Below are 19,339 nucleotides of genomic sequence, written 5' to 3'. Positions count from 1 at the left end.
ATATTTTGTAAATAATATTTGCAAATGGAATAAAATATAGACACTATTCTTGTTATTCTTGTTTGATTTTGGGCTTCCTTTGTTACTAAGCCCATTCCTCCAGGTCACACACGGCAGTACTGGTCGCTTCGTCGACTCGGCTTCCAGGCTGGTTGTTTTGCAATTTCCTTCAGTCGTTTAGTAAATTTTATGAAATGTTTAAGAAGAAAAAAGAAGGAAATAAGTCCAATGACGACCACAAAAAGGAGCTGGCTAATATGGTAAGTCCTTCCTCCAGGTCATTTATCACTTACAGCTTGTTTGAGCAAAGTAAAGCCATTATTTCAGTCGCTATCTCTCAGAGTAAATGTGAAGTTTTAAGACCAAACATTGTACAAAGCTTTCAAACTGTACAGAACATTTTAATTTCAAACTACAGTAAATATATAGTTTTAGGAGAATAATTTCTGATAATACAAGGTTTAAATGCTGCACATTTGTTCAAATATATCATTCAGAATTGCTAAAAGCTAAATTTAGAAAGATTACGTCACAGTCGAGAGGCTTTCAGCTGTTATAATTTTTTTGTATTTGACTTTATCAAGTATCTAATGATATTAATGGTGTATTAATTTCAATCTATTAATTTCATTATTGAATTTTAAAACAATATCATAATATCACAATACTATATGTCCACTATAACCCTAGGTATTTTGTTACGACAGCAAATTGTGTGAATTCTTTCTTATGGCTGGAAAGCACAATAATCAACAATAAAATTATTCGCCGAAAGTGAAGTGAATAACGGGGAAATATTTACCGAGAGGCGAGTCTTCCAGCTGCAAGGTAAATATTCCCCTATGTTCATTTCACTTTCGGTGAATAATTATTGTTTTAGTATCTTTAATACAAATGAATCAATAAATAACAAAGAGAGAGTTTTATTTATCTCTGCAATCGACACACGTCAACAAAATAAGCATGCTACATGAAATTCACAATCTAAGTCTTATACTGTATATCCACTTGCAGATGAATATTCCAGCATAGACATAAATTGTGACCAATGAGCGTGCCAGATTTGCAGTGTATTATATTCACTTATTTTAAAATACTAATGTATTTTAGTCTTATTAAGTATATTAATGTTCATAATTTGGTGTTGTCAAGCTTGGTGGGCTGGGAATGGACGCTGAAGATATGACGTTTGGGATGGATATTGATGGTGATGACAGTGATGATGACAACGCAAGTCTAGAGGCTGAGCTTGCTGCCCTCCAAGGAGAGGTACAACACAAACGTAAAAAAAGTGAGTTATATGCTAAAATAAATATGAAATGTAAAAGGTACAGACTGTTTTCCTCTTGATTGATGGAAGCCAAAAAAAAAAAACAAAAATTATCAGAGTGCTGCAGCTTGAAGCTGAGTTGATATAATAATGAAAACTGCTATAAAAAGTTACTAAATCGATATATTCAATACTGTTATCAGAGCAAATGGGTGATGATGATGATGATGATGATGATGATCTAGACAATCCAGAACTTCTAGTAAGTTTCAGTTCCAATGTATGTGATTTATTGTATAGTATAATAGTCCTTCTTGGATATAGAACATAATATTGTTTTGTGAGTAGCTCCATCTGTTTAATAGTAGCTGCAATGTGTTCTAGGACAAATGGCCAGCCGTTTTTTGGCTGTTAGGTAGTATTTTTCTTTAGAAGCTGTCGGATGCCCAGTTGCTAGGTGGCAGTGGACTGTGAATGGAGTAGCAGTGGGGTGTCAACCAACAAACTGCTGACAGTGACAGGGAATTTTGGGCGCTGTTCTACCATTTGACCCAGTATTCAAGTATTCAAGGGCCATATAGTATAGACTAATGATATTGATATTTATTTGTATAGGCTGAACTGCAAAGTATAGCTCCAGGAGAAGATGTACTATCCAAGAATGACCCTACGCCAGTTATGCAACCTAGTAAAGTGCAACCACCCCAGGTACTTACCAACAATAGTACATTAAATAATGTGTTCTAAAGTGTTGGTTGTTCAAGCTCCATGTGTGGAGCTAAGTACATGAGCTGAGTTTGCAATATGCGTTGTTCTCACCTATGATTAGAAGTAGGCATAGCTCAGTTGGTTAGTGCACAGCCTTCAGAGCTAGTGTAGGGGTCCATAGTTCAATCCTCAGGAAGTTGTTATGTGTTACCATAGTAACATTCTGATTCATCATTACCATAGCAACCTTCTGGGTTTGTGTTACTGTAGAAATATTCCATTTCTATATCATCATAGTAACCATTGTGTTACCATAGTAATGTTCTGGTTTTGTGTCACCATAATAACCATTGTGTTACCATAGTAATCTTCTGGTTTTGTGTCACCATAGTAACCATTGTGTTACCCTAGTAACGTTCTAGCTTTGTGTCACCATAGTAACATTGTTTGCATCTATGTTCCAGGAATCATTCTTGTCATCATCTGTGTTGGACCAACTGCAAGCTAGAGAAAAAATGTACCAGACAGCAATAGCAAATGCAGAAAAATGTGGTGAAACTTCCAAAGCAAAAAGATATGGCAGAGGATTAAAGGTTTGTTTACTAAAACTTAGTAGATATTTGCAAAAAAGGGGGCAAGCTATTAGCACTCTTCATTCAGCTCTCCTGTCTCTGTGGTCCCTCTTTTGAGCGTACAAAAAGTCAAGATTTTTTGTTTCATGAATTTATTTTAATGTTTTTAGCAAGTAGAACAGATGATTAAGCAGTGCAAAGCAGGCAAAGCGGTCAATCTGGATGAGCTAGCACCTGAAGTGGCTACAGGATCTTCTGCGTCATCTCAGCCTCCTGCTCCTTCCATTCCTCAACCTACAGAAACACCCAAAGTAGAAGGTATGATAGGTTTCTGACAGTCTACGTTTGGAGCAGTAATGAAATAATTAATAATAGTGAGGGGTTCTTACAATAGCGCATTCATATTGTCTCAATGTGCTTTACATTTATGACCAGTGGAGGAATTTACAGGCTGCATATTAATGATATTATGAATGCAATAAAAAAAAAAAGGCATTTTAATTGTTTTATTATATATAGAGAAAATAATCAGTTCTTTGCAAAGTTTGCTGCACAAAGTTTGGGTTCAGCAACCGTGCTCCATTCACTAATAAAGCACAGTTCTCAACCAATCCAAGTGCACATAATATCTAAGCTATATAATAAATATGCATAAAATTTAATATACTTCTTTGGTACAGTGACTCCAAGGAATGACAGCATACCCCAAAACATCACTGCTACCAAAGATGAAAGCAAAGAAGTAAAGGTACTGACTGTTTTGTCACTCAAAATTGGAATCGTAACCTACATTACCCAGACTCAGTATTGCATTTCTCACCTAAAAATTTCTCATCAAAAAAGGCAAGCAATGTTAAAGTGCTACTATGACGAAAATCGCTCAAACTTGGATTCAGCTGAAACTTCCTAAAAATACTCTTTAAAGGTCCAATAATCACTGTATGAAGTGTTTTCTCGATATTCAGTACGAAAGTATGATATTTTTACGATTATTTTTTGGAGTCTGTGACGTCATACACTCAACATCGAACATCGCTCCATACATTTCTTTGTATATAAATCCTTAATTTATTTTATTCCTATGAAGCCCAAAGGGTGGCTAATGTGCTTATTTCACATTACTTGTGACTATAATTTATATTTTGGGGTGTTTGGGTATTTCTTTCTCCCTTTACTACTGATATTTTGATCATAAACTACAGAGAAATGTATGGAGCGATGTTCGATGTTGAGTGTATGACGTCACAGACTCCAAAAAATAATCGTAAAAATATCATACTTTCGTACTGAATATCGAGAAAACACTTCATACAGTGATTATTGGACCTTTAAAGAGTATTTTTAGGAAGTTTCAGCTGAATCCAAGTTTGAGCGATTTTCGTCGTAGTAGCACTTTAATGCACATTACACTACTGAGTCTGTGTATGTTGCTTACGATTCCAATTATGACGCTTGGGAAGCAGGCTTTTAGAGTCATTAACGAGAGGCCTATAGTTGAAAAAGTTAAGGTAGTAAACATGTTTCCATGATAACTAAACAAGTCACATCCAATTTTCCTACATGTTTTGATGATAATTTTTTCATTTTCCTTTGAAAATAGTTTTGAGGGGTATGTTCCCCTTTACTAATTATGATTTTAAAATATATGTTAAAAAATTATAATTTGAATATTCTTCATTAGAATACTTCAAGTGCAGAAAAAGAACAAACTATTGCAATATTAAAAACAAGACAGAACCAGTATAAAGTAGCTGCCCTGACGTGCAAAAGGTCTGGCAATATCGCACAAGCCAAGCAGTTTCTTGTGGTTTCAAAGGTGTGGATAATGATGTTTACTTGACATGTATCATATTACTTTCTCACTTGTGCTTTCTCACTTGTTGTGTTCATTTTTGCTGTAGCAAATTGGTGCCATGATGGAAAGTGTCTCCAATGATCAGGATGTTGACATATCAACCTTGCCACCTGAACCTACTCTTGCTTCTCCAGGTATTAACTGTAAATAATATCCTAATAATTATCTGTAATAATGCTTACTTGTATCTGTAGCAGTAAATTATAGATATTCATGATGCACATCATCATGATTGCCACATAATTATCATTAAAAATATCCTCCAAAGCAAGGGAATCTACTATTTTACTCAGGATATCTTGACCCCTGCTATTTTAAACCTTTTTTCTAGTCTCCTGGAGGTTTAAGATAACAGGACTTTACTGTATTTGTAAATCATATCCAGAGCTCCACATTTTATTTGTGATTGATCTAAGTTATTTGTAACATACTGTACGCTGATTATTGCACCTATTAATCTTCTAGCTAAACCTAAACCAGAAACAGAGTCCAGACAACAGTCAGGTAGCCCTACATCAGAACCCCAACCAGGACCAAGTACACAGCCTGACCAGCCAAGCCAGTCCAATAACATGGGGATCCCACCACCACCAAAGGATGTCAATGAAGCTCTTCAGCAGAGACTGGAAAAGTACCAGCAGGCAGCAAACAAAGCCAAGGAGGAAGGAAATAGCAGTAAGGCTAGAAGAATGGGAAGAATCGTGAAGGTAGGTCACTCTGATATTAACCATTTTGAGGTTGAGGGAAAAACTGGGTCAAGTTGGCTTTGCAGTGCATCATGGTCTCTTTTAGGGGACAAAATAGGGGCTATCTTGGAAACAACCTCGCAATGGCTTATACAAGTCATCACATCAGTATGCCTTTTTATATTACATGCTTTTCAAGTTACTTATATTATCCCAGTCATTTTTGCTCACTTCCTAACCCAACCTAATCTCCTATGCAGCCGCTATTAGTGTCGTCACGCAATGCTCACTCCCGCTACTTAGGGGAATGAGCGTTGCGTGACGACACTAATAGCGGCTGCGTAGGAGACTAAACCCAACCTAACTCAAACTACATTTATAGTTTCCTCACAGTTGTTTTGCAATACTCAAACTCTCACACCCCCACCCCCCCAAAGAATTTGATATTCACCCAAATGCCTTCATATGTGAAAGCCCACTTTCATCAATAAATAATAGATAATTATTATTTGTTATTAATTAGTAATTAGTTATCATATGCATTTGCAGCAATATGAAGATGCAATAAAGGCTTACAAAGCAGGACGGCATGTTGATTTTGAAGAACTGCCAACTCCACCTGGATTTGAAGATATACCACTTCCTGGAAATGCAGCACCCAAACCAAGTGCCCAGGTAATTACTGGTACTTCACTTGCAGTACAAGCTTTTCTGGAGATATAGAGATGTGTTGCTTAAATGTGGCTGTTTGAGGGAGGCTTCATCAGTCAGTTGACATTTTATGCATCAAGGAACAAAAGAATTTTGACAAAATTAACATGGCAATTAAGGTTTCCTTTTACTTATCACTATCAGGAATCAAAAAAGATGGCATATGAGTATTAAAAGCATCTCCTAAATGGCTCCATGATGCAATGTGTTCTGCAACTCTAAAGAGGCTAATGCTTACTAACAGACCTTTTCACCGATACAGCAGCCATCTCGAATTCTATTGTTTTAATTAACACATTATGGGATGCTTGAGGAGGCAACTATTGGAAAATTTATAGACTACACAGCTGTCAGGATGTCATTTTACATAACTTTACGCTTTTCTATGAGAAGCACATCTAAAATGCAATCGAATTGGCAGGTCTTTTTCATTTTTCTTTCCTTTGATGTGAACAGGCAGAGGGACCAGCCACTACCTCTGAGCCACAGGCACTCAAAGTACGAATACCACAACCAGCAGCACAGATGCCACCACAGCAACAGCATGGCTCACTTAACAGGCAAGGACGCAATGAGCAGCAGTTGAATTTTCTGTTAGAAAGGCAAAAGGAATTTAAGACAGCTGCACTGAAGGCTAAGAAGCAAGGAGACATTGAGGAGGCAAAGAAGTGGTTGAGAATGTCAAAGGTATGGTTAGGTTTATGGTGATATTCCAATTTAGCATGCATCAGCTCCTATATTTGAGTATTAAATTTTGAAATCTTAGTCCCCACTACACCACCCGCTTCTAGTGATCCACAGTCCTTGATACAGTAGACGTGGCAAGTTTGCAAACCAAGTCAGTGGATGTTTTAGCCTTCAAACCTTAAGAATGATGACCTCAGGGTTCATCAAAGTCTAGGCTTGGCTAACTCACACGTTGAATAAAAATTTGGTGTTGTAGGTTTTTCAGAGCCTGTGGGAAAAACTGTAAAACTGGAGACTAATAAACTCTAATATGCTCATGTGGTGATGAGTCCAGGAATCAAACCTGAGACTTCAGAGGTGATACATTGTGGGCAAGTGCACCACCACTGCGTCATCCTTGATAGATATAAGGTTTACTGTATTTTGATTTGTATTTTGGCAGGGGCTTGATCCAATGATTGAGAATGCCAGCAATGGAATGAGAGTTGATCTTTTATCTGTAAGTATACACTCAATTGAAGAATTTATTGTTGTCGGGTTTAGAAACATAGAACATAGAAGCTGAGACCGAAATGGCACATGGGAAGTACGTTAATTAGATGCATGCTGTGACCGGCGACCTGTGGCATCATCCACTGTTTTTATGTGTTTTTGTTATGTGTTTTTGTGTGAAAATGTTGCCAAAAAAGTAACTCTAGTTTTGTTTTGTGTCTGTTACAGGTTCCTCTGTCACCACTAACATCCCAAGGACCAGCACCCACTGCGTCTGCTAACTTTGTCATGATAGAGACAAAGGACTGTATGCCGAACCCAAGAACACCTGAAGAAATAACAGAACTGTATGCAAGACTGGAAGATTGTCTTATCAAACAGACCGAGGTGTGTGCTATCTCAATTCTGGTTTTAACTTGCATCAGAATCAGACTTGGAAGCAGTCCAAGGATGAAATGGCTTGTAATACGCACAAGCCAAGGGAAAAAACCCTCCCCATTCCAGTTCTGATGCACTTCCAACTTTGATTACAACTTCTTCGCTCCTTAGTGAAAACTATCCTCTATCGAAGCTGTTGACTGTGCAAAGATACAATTGTATGCTACGATTCCTTCCAGAAAAGAGATTAGTCTTGGATCATTTATGCAACAGTGTTAACTAAATGACTTCTCTACCTCCTCACCCTCCCCCCTCCCAATATATTTTCAAGCCAACATTGCTGCTACAAAAGAGTTGAGACACTTCTTGAAGCCCCTTCTCATTAGCATCTCTGTCTGCAGTCAATTTTTGGGCTGTATTCCTAGTTAGTATGAATCCTTTTATTTTTATTTTACAGATGTGTATAAAGAATGGCAAACATTACCAGCAACTAGGAGATTTAAGTAGTGCTAAAATGTGAGTTCAGCTATTTCAAAAAAGGTTGAATACTGAATATTGCATACTGAATAGTGCATTCCAAGACCGAAGTGCATTGTGGGTTTCGTTAATTTGAAATTAAAAGTAAATATACAGCAATTAACTCTCTACATGTAGTTAGTATATTGTTTCAGATGGAATACACTTAAAATAGAGTAAATAATTATTATTAATCCTACTTTAGACAATGTCACTATGACCCACAATGCACTTCGGTCTTGGAATGCACTATTTAGTATGCAGCATTCAGTATTCAACCTTTTTTGAAATAGCTGTATGCAAAGTCATATCGAAACATCATTGAAGAAGTGTGTTAAAAAAGGCAGTTGTTTTTTAACCACCTTTGAGGTATTTTTGTAGTCATTGAAGCACTTCCATGTATTTGATATGGCTTCTCATACCATAAATATTTTTTTGAGAAATCAAAGTAAAAGTTGTCAAAAAAAAGAATCAAAGCAAAAGTTGGTGCAATACCACCATGGAAGTGATTTACCGCCATTTGCATTGCTACGCGGCCACCGCAGACAAAAATCGCAACGTGCACTTTGCAATAGACTGCTGTCAATCAAACACGTTGACGTCATTTAAACGCGTTTGGATCGGCCCGGAGAGCGTGGCTGATAATACTTGTAAACAATCGACAAGTTTTGGTGCCTTTTGAATCAAACTCGCGTGTAAATGGCGTCAACGTGTTTGATTGACGGCAGTCTATTGCAAAGTGCACGTCGCAATTTTTGTCTGGGTTGGCCGCATAGCAAAGCGAATGGCGGTAACTTTGTAGTGTCCTAATTTTAAAAACTTCCAACTTTTTACAATTACAATCAGGGCACAGCTAACTCCCAGATCAAAACCCTTAAAACAACCTTTGGGCTGATTAAAGTCAGGAAATGAACCTGAGGCCCCAGAGACAAGTGTGTCTACTTTGAGTCCTATTCTAATGTTAAAATGAAATGTAATTTTACTAGGTATGACAAGATGGCCAAAAGCCTTCATCAAGATCTAGATGCCGTTAAAAGTGCAAAGAAGCATAAAGACCCACCCCCGAAATTCCACTATGAGGACAAGACATTTACTGTTGTTAAGTAAGTACATAACATTGATGAGGAGGGAGGGGTGGGGTGGGGTCCCGGGGGAAAGGTGTACCCTGTTTATGACAAAAGATAAAGTTTATTGCACTGAGTTCCTGTTTCATGTCATCTCACGTATCGTTTTTTTAAGACCATAATAACCAGTTTCGGTCAATAGGAAAGTAGAATCCCTGAATATGACAAGAAACTCCGGAAGAACTTGGAACTTGAGTGAAATTGCATACCCTGTTTATGACAAGAAGCTCGAAAAACCATACCCTGTTCAGCGGATCATCCCCGTATAGTCCATATATGGGAGTACCCCCCGGGATTAGGGTGAGTGGGGTGAGAGGGGAGGGGTGATTTGACCTCTTATACCTGTTACAGTGTGACCCATGCTACCGTGGTGACCCAAATTAACTTTCTCCACACATTAGTAAACGAAAAACTTTTAGTTTTAGAGTTTTAGATTTACGTTAATGGCAAACATCAAACGTCAGTTGACCAGAAAAAAATATTTTAAATTACTGGGGGAAAAAATGCAAAAAATCCAAGTAGTAGAAAAACAAAAGAGTATTTGTCTTTGGTGAGAAAGTTTGCAAGAGGTAAAGTGAAATACTGGAAAATGATGAAAACGTGGTGACGTTTGCCGTTTGCAGGAAGGAAAAAGTCAATCTTTAACTCTCTAGCTTTCAAATTACTCCAATCAGTCTTATCAGCAGAAATTTCGTTTGCCCCTCAATATTTCCTAAGTCATTTGATTATGAAATCAGTATTAATGTATAAGGTATATGATTTTTGATTCTTTATTGATTATCTTATGCGTATTTCAGCTCCTTTTCAGAACTTAGTAATTCAGAAGTTGAAATAGAGGTTGTTAGATGTCTTAATGTGCCACTTCCATCAGGTACGTAACATATTGCTACGAATTTAAGTTCTTTTACATCTTCACTTGAATTGTTTGGTCAGGAAGGAAAGTGCTAGGAAATGTTTTTCCTTTCCTTTCTTCATTTTCATTTCATTCCCTTGTCTTTCCTTTCTTTTGCTTCTCCATAATCTTTCTTTTTCTTGTCTTTCCATTCTTTTACTTTTTTCTCAATCTTTCCTTTCCTTTTTCTATCCTTGTCTTGTCTCACTTCTCCTCACCTCACCTCACGTCCAGGGTCATGTAATCCAACATACTCAGCTAGTTACCCATCTCTTTACAGGTTATTCTGCTAAAGATATGTACACTTACGTTGCCTTCGAGTTCCCTTATCCTAACGTAAGTATTTGCTACATAAGAAAGTATTTCCCATTACTCATCCATCAATCAGCCTTCGAGTTCCCTTATCCTAACGCAAGTATTTGCTACATAAGAAAGTATTTCCCATTACTCATCCATCAATCAGCCTTCGAGTTCCCTTATCCTAACGTAAGTATTTGCTACATAAGAAAGTATTTCCCATTACTCATCCATCAATCAGCCTTCGAGTTCCCTTATCCTAACGTAAGTATTTGCTACATAAGAAAGTATTTCCCATTACTCATCCACCAATCAGCCTTCGAGTTCCCTTATCCTAACGTAAGTATTTGCTACATAAGTAAGTATTTCCCATTACTCATCCATCAATCAGCCTTCGAGTTCCCTTATCCTAACGTAAGTATTTGCTACATAAGAAAGTATTTCCCATTACTCATCCACCAATCAGCCTTCGAGTTCCCTTATCCTAACGTAAGTATTTGCTACATAAGTAAGTATTTCCCATTACTCATCCATCAATCAGCCTTCGAGTTCCCTTATCCTAACGTAAGTATTTGCTACATAAGAAAGTATTTCCCATTACTCATCCACCAATCAGCCTTCGAGTTCCCTTATCCTAACGTAAGTATTTGCTACATAAGAAAGTATTTCCCATTACTCATCCACCAATCAATCAGCACACTAGATTAGCTTACACCCAATCAGAATACCGAGAAAACGTACCATCACAGTTATTTCACGGCTACAATACGCCAAATATTTGAAACCATGTAGGACAACGGTAACTAAGAAGGGAGTCAAAACCATGGTCACAACTGCCATAACAACACCTTTTTCTTTTCTGAAGTCAAAATAATAAGTACAAATTTTGTTTTATATTCTTACTTTTAGCCAGATGAACCACAGTCTGGAAGAACGAAAACAGTCAAGCATTCTATTAATCCTGGTAAGAAACTATTAGATATTATCATTTATCTTCAGTTCTTTTATTATTACCATTTTTGCTATTTTTGTTATCATTATATCATTAGTGAACTATTATTATAGCAGTATTATTATTACAGTATATGAAGTATAAAACGCCTGAATTCTACAAAAGGGTTATATAGGGTGAAGAGCGTGACCTATACAGGAACTATTATTATTATTATTATTGTTGTTATTATTATTATTAATTAATTAAATGAATAAATAATAATAATATTATTGTTATTATTATTATTATTGTTATTATTATAATTAACGATAAAAGTTGCTAAGTTCACAAACACACATTTATTTCGTTTTAGAATATAACGAATCTTTCAAAGTAAATATTGATCGAAAGAACAGAACTCTAGCGAGAATATTCAAACGACAAAACCTGAAATTTGAAGTCAAGTACGAGAGGTATGCCTGAAGTATTTAAGTAATGGTAGTCTTAATTACCTTTTTTACAATACATTGTGACTCTACATTGATTGCATCCTACCATCATTATCATCATGATCATCACTATCATCATCTCATCATCATCATCATCATCATCTTCATTATCACATCAACATTATCATCATCTCATTCATCATCATGAACCAACATCATCATCATCATTATTATCATTATCATAATAATAATATTATTATTATAATTATAATTATTATGATTTTACCATTTATTTTTGTCGTTTTTCAGAGGTTTTCTAAAAGGAGACAAGGCAATTGGTCAAGCACAAATTAAGCTCGCTCCTTTCGATTCCAAATGCGAAATTCATGAATGCATAGATGTAAGTATTAGAACTTCCCAGACTAGTAACGGCTGGTTTGCTGACTCGTACCCAGTCGCTTCTCTTGTTTTATTGATCTCACGCTGTGGTTGATGGGAAAGATTTAGTGAGTTCCCGGTGCATCAGGGGAAGGACCAAAAGCCACCGCGCGCAAAAAAGCGTGTAAAAAATGACGACTGGGTACGACTGCGATGTTTTTGAAATAAAGCTATCTGTCTATATATCTATCTACCTATCTATCATACATCTATCTGACATTGCCGTGACGTGACATTGCCGTGACGTGACATTGCCGTGACGTGACATTGCCGTGACGTGACATTGTCGTGACGTAATAGTTCTATGACGTGACGCGAAGATCAAAGTATGGCGTCAATTTCCGTTCCGTGACCGTATTGTGTCGTGTCCCATTTCGGTAATGATAAACTTCCTCCACCCACCTTGCAAGATTTTCCGACATCCTGACGGATTCTCGTATTACTCTTCCTCCTAAAGTAGACCTACTTATTGCTTGGTTTCCATACGGCTTTATTTACCTACATTCTGTTTTTATTTTTATTAGCTGATGGACACAGACCGAGGTCGCAAAGGTGTCGGAGGAAAATTAGAAGTACGAGTAAGAATAAGAGAACCGTTGACTGGTCAGGACGTACAGATGGAGAAGTGGAAATGGCTGGTCATCGATATGCACCTGGGCGGGAAGAAAGTAAGTTAATGATGTACCTTTGTTGTGGTTCATGATTATTCTTTATTTAGGGAATGAAATGGGCGTGAATGAAATGAGCGTGAATGAAATGGGCGTGAATGAAATGGGCGTGAATGAAATGGGCGTGAATGAAATGGGAGTGAATGAAATGGGCGTGAATGGAATGGGCGAGAAGGAAATGGGCGTGAAGGAAATGGGCGTAAAGGAAATGGGCGAGGTCGCCATGTTCGCAGTCTTTGATTGGCTCAGTCTTTACTGGTCATGATTTTTTATCAGACTTACTCCGCCAGAAAAAGTAAAACAAAACTGATGTTTTGATATTTTTCTCAATCTTTTCTTTCTTTGTATCTTTTTATTCAGACTCCAGACTTAGACGTGGTAAGTTCTCCTTGTTCTTCAAGTTTCACCTTGACATTTTGGAGTAATTTGTTCTCTATGGTATTATTTTCAAAATTTTCTGTATTGTCATTCCAATTTACCTGTTCCTGTTGATATGATTTTGATATCAATCCATTTTTATGCACATCCTATGTGAGTCTGCTTGACGCCTGTCTCATTTATGGCTTACACAACTCGTTATTCTATTGTACCTGTTCCTGTTGATATGGTTTTGATATCAATCAAATTTCATGTGCATCCTATATAACTCCGCTTGACGCCTGTCTAATTTATGGCTTTCACGACTCATTAATCGAAAGCTCTAATCAAGATTCTAATTAACGGAAACCGAACACAATTTGTCTGACAAACTGTGGGACGCACAGCAAGAATGGAAACTAAAACGCGCAAAATGGGCCTCGCTGTTGCTAGGTTTCTTCAAATTGCCTCATTATTTGTTATACTCTTGTACAAATTAGGGATCTATCATGGCCAAGACGTCGCCAACTCCTGGACGAGCAGTCACTCAAGGAAGGTAAGCTGTCGTCTTCTTTTGACTTATTGTTGGCATAGCGTAGTTGCGTAATGTTTTCCTCGTTCAAAAGAAAAATAAACGTGGTGTAAAATGAGAAAATATTGAGCTGAAAACTTACATGTAGTCGTAGTTTTTGCTCTTGTCCATGATTAAAACTCGTAAGGTCTAGACGCTAAAATTCAATCTGTGAGTTAGCCGTGCCCTGACTTTGATCAGCCCAGAGGTTGTTTCAGGGTTCAATCTGTGAGTCGGGCATGCCCTGACTTATATCAGCCCAGGGGTTGTTTCTGGGTTCTATTTGTGAGTTGGGCATGCTCTGACTTATATCAGCCCAGAGGTTGTTTCAGGGTTCTATCTGTGAGTTGGGCATGCCCTGACTTATATCAGCCCAGAGGTTGTTTCTGGGTTCTATCTGTATGTTGGGCATGCCCTGACTTAGATCAGTCCAGAGGGTGTTTCAGGGTTCAATCTGTGAGTTAGCCATGGGACATTAGTTATTGTTGAAAGGAACCAAAGGATTTCCGTGTTTTCAATACACAATTTTTATATATCAGCTAAGACTAATAGTTACCTTCTACCTGAACCCAATACTCCCTGCCTCTTTACCATACACCCTATTATAGAGGTTTTGCACCACCAATACAGTCGTTTTACATGAGAAATAATGTAATTCCCTAGAGCGAAGGGATTTTATTGTTCTGCCATCTAACCACAGGAAGCCCAAGCAGTATTATGGGATGAACACGTGATGGTGCAAAACCTCTATTTGACCTTTTCAATCCACGCGTGGACCCTTCCTATCCCTGGATCCCCCGAGGTCATAACCTGTAAATCAATAAAACTATACAAAACGGTCAATTTAGCTCCAATAAAGTTTTTATTTCAACCTTTGTAGCAAATTATCCAGTAATAAGGAAACTAAAATCTGCGTACCGTCCAAGCCATGCATCGTGTCTTTTCGTAATCGCCTCTTTGATGGTCATTATGTTTAAATGAAGATATTTTTTCATCACGATTTACAGCCCTTCCGTTCATTAGCCGTCGGGGTTCCTTTATTATTCGCTTTGTAAATCATCATTCGAGTAAAAGATACAAATGAAAAGTGGTCACTAAACGTTTCATCTAACAAATGACTAATTTGTTAAACGTTCTTGGCAAGTATTGTAAAAAGTTCTAGAGCATTTCATCATTTGATGAGTGTGTAATTTTTATTGCTTGGGTTTCCTTTGTCGGTTTTTTTTACCGAGTGGAACTAGACTTAGCAAAAATGTCTGACTGTCAGTATTCTTGAGGCTTTGATTGGTTATCTGTATCACATGATCATGTCCTACACTCACATAGCTATCAACTCTGTACCAGTTGCCTTTTTATTCATTCTGGCCTTCTCTTCTTCTTGCATCTTAGTGCCAGCTCCAAAGTTTGTTCTCTCTCATAACACGTGATCACGTTCAACAAATAGTGCGTGGATGGTTTATCAGAGTTAAACGCCGTTACCCCATCAACCCAACAACTAAGATCAACGTCTCTTCAGTTCTCTTATCGAACAAAATTGAATCGTCAAATCAACGTTGATCAGACGCCACTTTTGGTCAGCGGTCTCTCCAACCAAATATACAAAAATACATGTACATTGATTGATTTAGGACCACAGTGAAATGTATTTATAGTAAATTATTTGTATGTCAATCTACTTTTCTGACGAAAAAACCCTTTAGGAGGATAATAGCGCAGCGCAGCCGTGACGTCATAAATACGAAGACAAAGGCGAACAAACAAACTTACAAGTTTGCTTTCAGCAGATAATTTTCACAGCCGATCGCAGTTGATCTTAGTTTACATGGGTTATTATTGTAACTTTAAGTAAAAATAATAAAATCGGTTCGTATAATCCTCGTAGCGGTCAAACCGAATGCAATTTTTGTCCGAATCTTTAAGCTGTCTTTAGAATCAGTGCGCTGCGCTATTGAGTTACTAGTACAAATTGAGCAACGATCTGTAGCATGTCACGTGATCATTTCACGCCATGCTGGACATGACGTGTCACGGTCCTATCTCTCTGATCCTGTTCTTTGTAAAAGCGGTTAACTGTTTATTTAGAAACTTCTGGTATGAATTATTTAAATCGACGAACTGTTTGTTAAAAACCTGTATATATGTAGTTAAAGTTTTAAATTAAAATTGTGTATGATATCGGGTTGTGAAAGTTTAATTATGTAAATAGATTCAATAAAATAGAAAATATTTTATGTGGATTTGACTTTTTAATCATTTACGCAAACAAGTATGACAAACAAATACAGATGATGATGATGATGATGATGATGATGAAAAAGCAATATGAAAGATAAGATTATTGATATAAAAGCCTTATTCTATACTTACTCTCATCTTCCCGGCGGCCCTCTCCTTTTTTTGGTAATATACGGACGTGTGTACCTGGTTATTGGTATATCACGTGATCACAACCCTACAGGCCCCTACCTCGAATCGATGTTTCCTTAGCCTGAGGCTTGCGCAATAAAATCACGTGATAATTCGACATCGCTCACTATCCTCGTACCTGAGAACCTCATATTAGTTTATTCATACATGGTACGCGTGGTACGATTTTCCCTTCGTCTATGCCAGCATACATTGTCCACCTCAGAACCTTAAAATTGGTCATTCCGACTTTTATATTCTCATGTAATGAGGGCGAGGTTTGTTAGCCACTGGTTACTATGTAGTATTCTCGTGAGGAAACGAGGATGATTTATTCATCTTATTTTGTTTATCAATACAGCATCAATGATCTAGTGAGCGTAGAAGTTCTTAAAATGGAAAAGCAGTTGGCAGAGAGACAGGTGAGCTGATGTTAAGATTCTTCTTAAAAATTTAATCCCAAAGACATAGCAGCCATGTTGGAGTACAGTACCATAAATGCTAATTTAGCCAACAAGGCCGCCATGAGGTCACAGTAAATTCCAAGATTTCCTGAATGGCGGCATGGCGACCATGTTGGAGTACCATACAGTACAATGGAGTCAACATGGCCGGCGATCATCACGTCACATTAAAGCAACGATTCTTCGAGTGGCGGCCATGTTGAAGTATCTTACAAAAAAATTCATCAGCCAACATGGCCGCTATGACGTCACATTCACAACCAGACTCCCTGAGTACCTTATTCTTCTTTCAAAGGCGTCGGCACAAAAGGCGAAGGGACAAACGCCTTCACCAGCGTTACTTCAACGGTACAAACAGTGTAGTCAGAAGATGGAACAGCTACAAACCATGCTTAGCAAAGCTGATAAAAAGATTCTTGAAAGTAAGTTGACCAAGTCACAGTTCTAGGTTTCCTGTGTTAGTGGACTTTGAGGGAGGCTTGGGTGCTGAAAATGATATATTATTGCCCCCGCAGGGTTTCGGTCCAGAGGTGACATCACATTCTTTGGGCTTCCTATGCACTTTACATTGACAATGTTCTCCTGGATTGAGTGTCTTACTAATATGATTTTTTATTACGATCACTGTAGATTATGTACATCAGTTAGTCAGTCAAATAAAAGTGGAACAATCTAACGCCCAGCGTGCATTGCAAGCAGGCAATAAGGTATGAGGAATTTCATCCATCAATCAGAAAGCGCCACAGGTAGCCCAAAGCTCATGTCGCTTTCAATTTCTTTTTTTTTCAGACTGAAGCTCACCTTTGCAACACCCGAAAGAAATTAATGCAAAATGAGGTAATAGATATCGTATTATCGTACTTGAATCTTAAATTTTTCGCCACTACTTACTTTAAAAAAAAAAAAATTCTCAGCAACTCGTAGTTGATGAATGTAAAAGAGAAAATAAATGACCGCCATCTTGTTTGTCTCAAAAAAAACTCGACCAAGATGGCGGCTATGACGTCTATTTAACATAGACAGAAGACATGGGCGCCATGTTGGTTGACATAACAAGTTTAAGCTCAACCAACATGGCGGCTATGATGTCACAAATCCCAAGAATATCCGAGAAAGAATGGGTCTGAGTTTTTGTCCCAAAAGCAGCTTTGCATTGGAAACGAGATCTTGACTGACCACATTCCATTCATGGATTTGCTGGCCAAACGCAGAGAGACAATTGAAGCATCAGGATGCACGATTGATCGCTTTGTGTGACAGGTGCTCAGTGACTCAATGTATGGAGAGAGCCGCGTTCGTTTATGGTCAGCGTACATGCATTTCGCTGAGGATTGTATATTTATCAGTCCCTCAGAGCAAACAAAACCATCTTTTAAATCAATTCCATTTTTTAACATTTTTAGATCATTTCCTTCAAGCCCAAGCTGGGATTAAAGTAAAAAATAACAATTCTGGAATAACAATGATAATATGGCGCCCAAGAGGACGCAGTATCTGCACCATGTTGACTGGTATCACATGCCTAACACTGGCTAACCGTAGTAAATCACGTCTTGAATCTACCACAGACAAATATATTTAACCTGAAGATATTTTTAAACGAAGTATTTCAGCGAGGTTTGCACTTTGTTCACCATATATACACAAATATCTCAATCTCAGGAGAAAATTCAAACAAAGTTGAATTTGACATTTATTCCAAAACTACAGTGCAATATAGATCGCTTTAAAAAAAATTCAAAATATTTTCTAGGTTCTTTAATGAAAAATACGAAAAAAAATAAGTCCATTATAGTTGAGAATCTTGTGATGAAATAATCGGAATTCCTGAAAAATTTCCAGAAAAAAAACACCTTCCCACAAAAGCACACACCTTTAAATTACCCGTCTGAAAAATTCTGGGGGTAAATATTGCGAAAATTAAATTGAATACCTGCCAAAAACTTTCTTAGTTTTTCCTGGACCCTCGTTATGTAGGATGTTTTTTCCTGTTTCTTCAGGTGGTGTAGTGCCTCGTGCTTTATAATTATTTCTGCTTTCTAAGATTTCCTCTTTTTTTTTTTCCTTTACAAGCCATGTTTTCCCGGCTTGATTTGAGAGAGACGTGCCAAGACCATAAGTGAGAGACGGATGTTCACCCGACTTAACGGGGTTTTTCTCTTGCGACCGAGTAAGCTTTCCTTTTATTGGCAATGCCCACAAGCTTTTTCATGATCTCTGATTGTTTTCCATTACGACACGTATATAGGAAATCTCGCTAAGATTGATATTCTTTAGGAATAAGGGAACTCTCAACACATCCGCTATTTTGATAAATACGTTTGGACTTCGACACAATAGAATAAAAATCTCTGTCCTTACACATAAGTCTTCTTTGTTTTGACTGGTACTCTTACAAAGAAGACTTTTAAAAATTAAAATCGAAAATTTCCAACCTTTCTTTGATTGAGACCTTTTCTTAAACTTATAAGTTAGGCAAAATGTTTTGGTGCATTATCCCTCCAAATTTAACTGGCGCGTTTATACCCGTCCACACTATGCCAGATAAATTTGAATCCGCAACTTTCACACTGAAACCGAAAAAAAAAGTTTTCCGTCCACACATGAAAACGGATAAAATGTTTCGCGTCCACACTAGTCCGATCAGAGGTGGCAAAAACGCTTCATTGCACATCTGAGCATGTGCATCGAAGCTGAAATTGAGCCTGCGGTGAATTGTTAGCCTTCCCGCCATGTTCCCATGACAATCATGATGTCATCGTATTCGAAAAGTTCCGGATACGAAGTGTTCTCTAGTGTGGACGGAAGGCCTAACCGGATAAATGAAGTTGCGGATTCAAATTTATCCGGCATAGTGCGGGACG

General features: G+C 37.6%; 1 protein-coding gene across 2 annotated transcripts; it reads left to right on the top strand.

Moving 5' to 3' along the window:
- The first annotated feature begins 121 nt into the window (after positions 1–121).
- On the top strand, positions 122–18,914 carry LOC116288790 (coiled-coil and C2 domain-containing protein 1-like). 2 transcript variants are annotated; one of them, XM_089032404.1, is made up of 29 exons: positions 122–260; positions 1,153–1,291; positions 1,474–1,532; positions 1,886–1,978; positions 2,443–2,571; positions 2,721–2,868; positions 3,231–3,298; positions 4,232–4,366; positions 4,452–4,539; positions 4,871–5,112; positions 5,641–5,766; positions 6,259–6,489; positions 6,932–6,988; positions 7,210–7,368; positions 7,817–7,875; positions 8,862–8,978; positions 9,797–9,870; positions 10,172–10,227; positions 11,098–11,152; positions 11,496–11,595; positions 11,881–11,971; positions 12,534–12,677; positions 13,038–13,055; positions 13,535–13,590; positions 16,373–16,433; positions 16,771–16,897; positions 17,106–17,182; positions 17,265–17,312; positions 17,879–18,914. In XM_089032404.1, the coding sequence occupies exons 1-29, from the start codon at positions 195–197 to the stop codon at positions 17,912–17,914; spliced, it is 2,859 nt and encodes a 952-aa protein (XP_088888530.1). In that variant the 5' UTR covers positions 122–194; the 3' UTR covers positions 17,915–18,914. The 2 variants fall into 2 exon arrangements, with proteins under 2 accessions (XP_088888530.1, XP_088888531.1); XM_089032405.1 differs by lacking the exons at positions 16,373–16,433; positions 16,771–16,897; positions 17,106–17,182; positions 17,265–17,312; positions 17,879–18,914 and adding an exon at positions 14,995–15,840.
- The last annotated feature ends 425 nt before the right edge of the window (positions 18,915–19,339 follow it).

Source organism: Actinia tenebrosa, unplaced genomic scaffold (assembly GCF_029948245.1).
Source record: "Actinia tenebrosa isolate PJP-AT-01 unplaced genomic scaffold, QUT_ActTen_1.0 PGA_scaffold1__47_contigs__length_23844297, whole genome shotgun sequence".
In the NCBI taxonomy this organism is placed as follows: domain Eukaryota; kingdom Metazoa; phylum Cnidaria; class Anthozoa; order Actiniaria; family Actiniidae; genus Actinia; species Actinia tenebrosa.
This window is presented reverse-complemented; position numbering and strand designations above follow the sequence as displayed.

Bases quoted from the DNA above. Each gene is read 5' to 3' on its own strand.
- LOC116288790 (XM_089032404.1), top strand. From the start codon at position 195: ATGTTTAAGAAGAAAAAAGAAGGAAATAAGTCCAATGACGACCACAAA. The intron at 2,869-3,230 runs GTATGATAGGTT...TCTTTGGTACAG, and splicing joins AGAAACACCCAAAGTAGAAG to TGACTCCAAGGAATGACAGC. The intron at 10,228-11,097 runs GTAAGTATTTGC...TCTTACTTTTAG, and splicing joins TCGAGTTCCCTTATCCTAAC to CCAGATGAACCACAGTCTGG.